Below are 5,289 nucleotides of genomic sequence, written 5' to 3' on the forward strand. Positions count from 1 at the left end.
AAAGAAGTTAATAGTTCCTAGTTAGTAGCCACACACATGGAGCGACTCACGCAGCTCCAACCAATTAAAGTTTCGTGAATCTTCCATCGCTATTCATTTGGCCTCGCTCGACGTCACGCGGCTCTCGTGACCACTTATGTCCCCGATGGATGTCGCCGGCCACACGCCCCTCGACGACGACGAGATGAGCAGCGTGTGATCCTCGTCGCCCCGCCCATCCAAGCGAAGATAAGACGCCCACTCCCTTCCCTCCACATGGCACCCACCCCGAATCCCTTACTTATTCCCGCCCCCCTCACTCCTCCATCCCCTAGCTCGCTCGCCTATCCTCTCCAGCTCCCCAGCCACACAGAGAAAGAGCGTCTAAGCTCCAGCTAGCTTGCAATGGCCGCCGCACTGAGCCTCCGCGCGCCCTTCTCCCTGCGCGCCGTCGCGCCACCGGCGCCCCGCGTGGCCCTCGCGCCCGCGGCCCTCAGCCTCGCCGCCGCCAAGCAGGTGCGGGGAGCCAGGCTCCGCGCGCAGGCGACGTACAAGGTGAAGCTGGTGACGCCCGAGGGCGAGGTGGAGCTGGAGGTCCCCGACGACGTCTACATCCTCGACCAGGCCGAGGAGGAGGGGATCGACCTGCCCTACTCTTGCCGCGCCGGCTCCTGCTCCTCCTGCGCCGGCAAGTTGGTGTCCGGCGAGATCGACCAGTCCGACCAGAGCTTCCTCGACGACGACCAGATGGAGGCAGGGTGGGTGCTCACCTGCCACGCCTACCCCAAGTCCGACATCGTCATCGAGACCCACAAGGAGGAGGAGCTCACCGCATAAGCTGCCATACCTATCTCTCTTTGCAAGAGGATCGAGCTGATATCATATTATCTCCTACAGTATCATGCATGCATGGACATCGCCAGATCGATACACCGATTGTTTTGTGCTCGAATGAATTGCTCGATGCATGGTTTGCTCAAGTAATATTGTCTTCGAATTACTACCTTTTTGTACCGTAAGATATACGTACTACTGTCGTAATACTAGCGTGTACCTTGTACGTAACTCGACGTACTGAAATGAATCCTGATGGCTGAGGCGTCTCTCTGATTAATAGTAATATCTTCTTTTTAATTGATAGACGGCTGAATTACTTGATGAACATCTTACCTGGGACTTTCTTCTATCCACATAATAGGTGCATGCTACGACTTGTTTCAATATGAGTTGCACAATTTCCTCATAATTTTGTTTACCGACAAGGAGACCCCTTCTCCCCACTCATTTTTGTCCTCACTGCTGATTTGCTCCAATCCATTTTTAATGAAGCTTTGGACAACAATTTAATAGCTTTGCCCATTATCACTGAAACAACAGAGATTTCCCCTATAATCCAATATGCATGTGATACTATTATTATCTTGCATGCATGTCCCTTGCAAATTCAACAAGTTCAGAACCTATTGATGCATTTGGGGTTTACACAGGTCTCAGGGTCAACTACAACAAATCCATGATGGTTCCCATTAATGCACCTGCTCATAAAATCCAGCAACTCTCAGCTATTTTAGGCTCCGCCGAGGGTAATTTCCCCTTTACTTACCTTGGACTTCCTCTTGGCATTTCTAAACCCAAGATTGAAAATTTTGCTCCTCTAATGAAAAGGATTGGATCTAGACTTGCTGGTTCCTCCACAATGCTTTCCTATGGAGAGAAACTCATTCTTGTGAAGTCTATTTTCACTAGCCTACCTACTTTCTTCATGGGCAGTTTAGACCTTCCCACAGGAGTTGTTGACCAAATTAATAAATACTTGAGACATTGCTTTTGGAGGAAATATGGGATGGAAGGAAGAGGTACTGCTCTTATTCCCCGAGACAAAATTCTTGATGTGCAAACTCAGAACAAAGCTTTGTTGATGAAAGATCCGCATAATTTTTTCAATAGTTATGACCTCCCTTGGGTGGACCTTATATGGAGCTCCTACTATACTTCTACCCCTCCTCGTGTCAGACCTGTTCGTTCCTTCTGGTGGAAGTCTGTTCTCAAATTAATCTCTGATTTTTAAAGCCATCTCTTCCTGCAGCATAGGGCAAGGGAACTATGTTCTTCTGTGGTATACAACTGGGATGGTAACAGATTCATTGATAGATTCCCTGAGCTTCATTCTTTTGCTGTGAATGACCAACTCTCAATTGAGCAAGCACTGCACATCAACCCTCCAAAGGATATATTCCATAGGCCACTCTCCACCCAAGCTTTTTAGCAGTTCCAGGGTGTCCAAAACTTTTATTGAGCCGAGACCGTAGAACAATAGTTCTACGATATTTTCAATGTATTAATAAAATATTTACAATCATTACAAAAGAGGTCAGACAGGCAATTAGCCCACACCAGTTTTGGGGAAAAATACATTATCAAATTAAAGATGTTGTTCTATCCAACTACCAATCTGTGTTGTCCTAGTCTGTTTGGCTCTTAGCTGCACTACACGTAGTCCTTCTTTTAGGTAGAATTTCTAAGTGTTCAAATGTGGAGCAGCTGACCTGAAGATCTTATCATTCCTTACTGACCATATACCCCAGCAGGGCATGATCACAATGTCTAGAGCAATATTGGAAGGCATGTGTTCAATAGTCAACAAGATCTCATCATAAGCTGAAATGCCTCTCTGTTTAGCCGGTATAATATGGTCCCAGCAGAGGAGCGCAAACGGGCAGTCTCAGAAGAGGTGGACAAGGGTTTCTTCAGTTCCTTCCGAGCAAAGGGCATGATATGTCTCCAACGTATCTATAATTTTTGATTGTTCCACGCTATTATATTATCTGTTTTGGATGTTTAATGGGCTTTAATATGCACTTTTATATTATTTTTGAGACTAACCTATTAACCGAAGGCCTAGTGCAAATTGTTGTTTTTTGTCTATTTCAGTGTTTCGCGGAAAAGGAATATCAAACGGAATCCAAACGGAATGAAACCTTCGCGAGGATCTTTTTTAGAATAAACACAATCCAGGAGACTTGCAGTGGAGGTCAAGGAACCAACGAGGTGGCCACGAGGTAGGGCGGCGCGCCCAAGGGGGGCAGGCGCACCCCCACCCTCGTGGGCCCCTCGTGGCTCCACCGACCTATTTCTTTCGCCTATATATACTTTTATACCCTGAAAACATCCGGGGGAGCCACAAAACCACTTTTCCACCGCCGCAACCTTCTGTACCCGTGAGATCCCATCTAGGAACCTTTTTCGGCGATCTGCCAGAGGGGGATTCGATCACGGAGGGCTTGTACATCAACACCATAGCCTCTCCGATGATGTGTGAGTAGTTTACCATAGACCTTCGGGTCCATAGTTATTAGCTAGATGGCTTCTTCTCTCTCTTTGGATCTCAACACAAAGTTCTCCTTGATGTTCTTGGAGATCGATTCGATGTAATTCTTTTTGCGGTGTGTTTGCCGAGATCCGATTAATTGTGGGTTTATGATTAAGATTATCTATGAACAATATTTGATTCTTCTCTGAATTCTTATATGCATGATTTGAAACTTTGCAAGTCTCTTCGAATTATCAGTTTGGTTTGGCCTACTAGATTGATATTTCTTGCAATGGGAGAAGTGCTTAGCTTTGGGTTCAATCTTGCGGTGTCCTTTCCCAGTGACAACAGGGGCAGCAAGGCACGTATTGTATTGTTGCCATCGAGGATAAAAAGATGGGGTTTATATCATATTGCTTGAGTCTATCCCTCTACATCATGTCATCTTGCCTAATGTGTTACTCTGTTCTTATGAACTTAATATTCTAGATGCATGCTGGATAGTGGTCGATGTGTGGAGTAATAGTAGTAGATGCAGAATCGTTTCGGTCTACTTGAAACGGACGTGATGCCTATGTTCATGATCATGCCTAGATATCATCATAACTATGCACTTTTCTATCAATTGCTCGGCAGTAATTTGTTCACCCGCCGTAATATATGCTATGTTGAGAGAAGCCACTAGTGAAACCTATGGCCCCCGGGTCTACTTTACATCATATTATTTTCCCGTCAATTAGCTATTTCTGTCGCCGTTTATTTTGCAATCTTTACTTTCAATCTATACAACAAAAATACCAAAAATATTTATCTTATTATCTCTATCAGATCTCACTTTCGTAAGTGACTGTGAAGGGATTGGCAACCCCTTTATGGCATTGGTTGCGAGGTTTTTGTTTGTTTGTGCAGGTACTATGCGACTTGCGTGTAGTCTCTGTAACACCCCGATGCGACTATAGCTCCCACGTGTCGAGGCACGACTTAGAGACATAATCGCATTGAAGGCATATGTCGCAAGTTAGGCAATCTTCACAAACATCCCATGTAATATGAATAATAAAAGGGAGATAACATAGTTGGCTTACACTCGCCACGTCAATCAAGTACATAAATAACATCACATCAACCAACACTCATGGCCCGACTACGGCGCCAAAATAAAAGAGAACCCAACATGCGACACGGTCCCAATCACCCCCAACTGGGCACCACTACTGATCATCGGGAAAGGAAACGTAGTATCGTTGAGAGTCTTCGTCGAACTCCCACTTGAGCTCATACGCGTCTCCTGGAGCGGAATCATCAGGCCCTCCATCTGGTGTAATAGTAATCTGTGAGCCACGGGGACTTAGCAATCTCGCACCCTCGCGATCAAGACTATTCAAGCTTATAGGTAAGGCAAGGGTAAATATAAGTGGAGCTGCAGCAAGCGACTAGCAAGTATGGTGGCTAACTTATTCGCAAAAGAGAGCGACAAGAGGAGGCAAAGCACGAGCGAGAAGCTAGAGAACAACCTGCGCAAACATTACTCCAACACCGTGTCCACTTTCCAGACTCCGCCGAGAAGAGGCCATCACGGTAACACACTCAGTTGATTCATTTTAATTAATTAAGGTTCAAGTTATCTACAACCGGACATTAACAAATTCCCATCTGCCCATAACCGCGGGCACGACTTTCGAAAGTTCAATCCCTGTAGGGGAGTCCCAACTTAGCCCATGACAAGCTCTCACGGTCAATGAAGGAATAAACCTCCTCCCAAGACGTTCCGACCAGACTCGGTATCTCGGTTACTCAAGACACTTCGACAAGTTAAAACAAGACCAGCAACACCGCCCGAATGTGCCGACAAATCCCGATAGGAGCTGCACATATCTCTTTCTCAGGGCACACTCAGATGAGACATCCTACGAGTAAAACCAACCCTCAAGTTGCCCCGAGGTGGCCCCGCAGTCTACTCGGTCGGACCAACACTCAGAGGAGCACTGGCCCGGGGGGCG

General features: G+C 46.4%; 1 protein-coding gene across 1 annotated transcript; it reads left to right on the forward strand.

The window, feature by feature from the left end:
• The first annotated feature begins 306 nt into the window (after positions 1-306).
• Positions 307-1,117, forward strand: LOC119328430 (ferredoxin, chloroplastic). The gene has a single exon (XM_037601415.1). The coding sequence runs from the start codon at positions 385-387 to the stop codon at positions 814-816; it is 432 nt and encodes a 143-aa protein (XP_037457312.1). The 5' UTR covers positions 307-384; the 3' UTR covers positions 817-1,117.
• Positions 1,118-5,289: the final 4,172 nt, after the last annotated feature.

The sequence above is a fragment of the Triticum dicoccoides genome, chromosome 7A (genome assembly GCF_002162155.2).
Source record: "Triticum dicoccoides isolate Atlit2015 ecotype Zavitan chromosome 7A, WEW_v2.0, whole genome shotgun sequence".
NCBI classification, from domain to species: Eukaryota; Viridiplantae; Streptophyta; class Magnoliopsida; order Poales; family Poaceae; genus Triticum; species Triticum dicoccoides.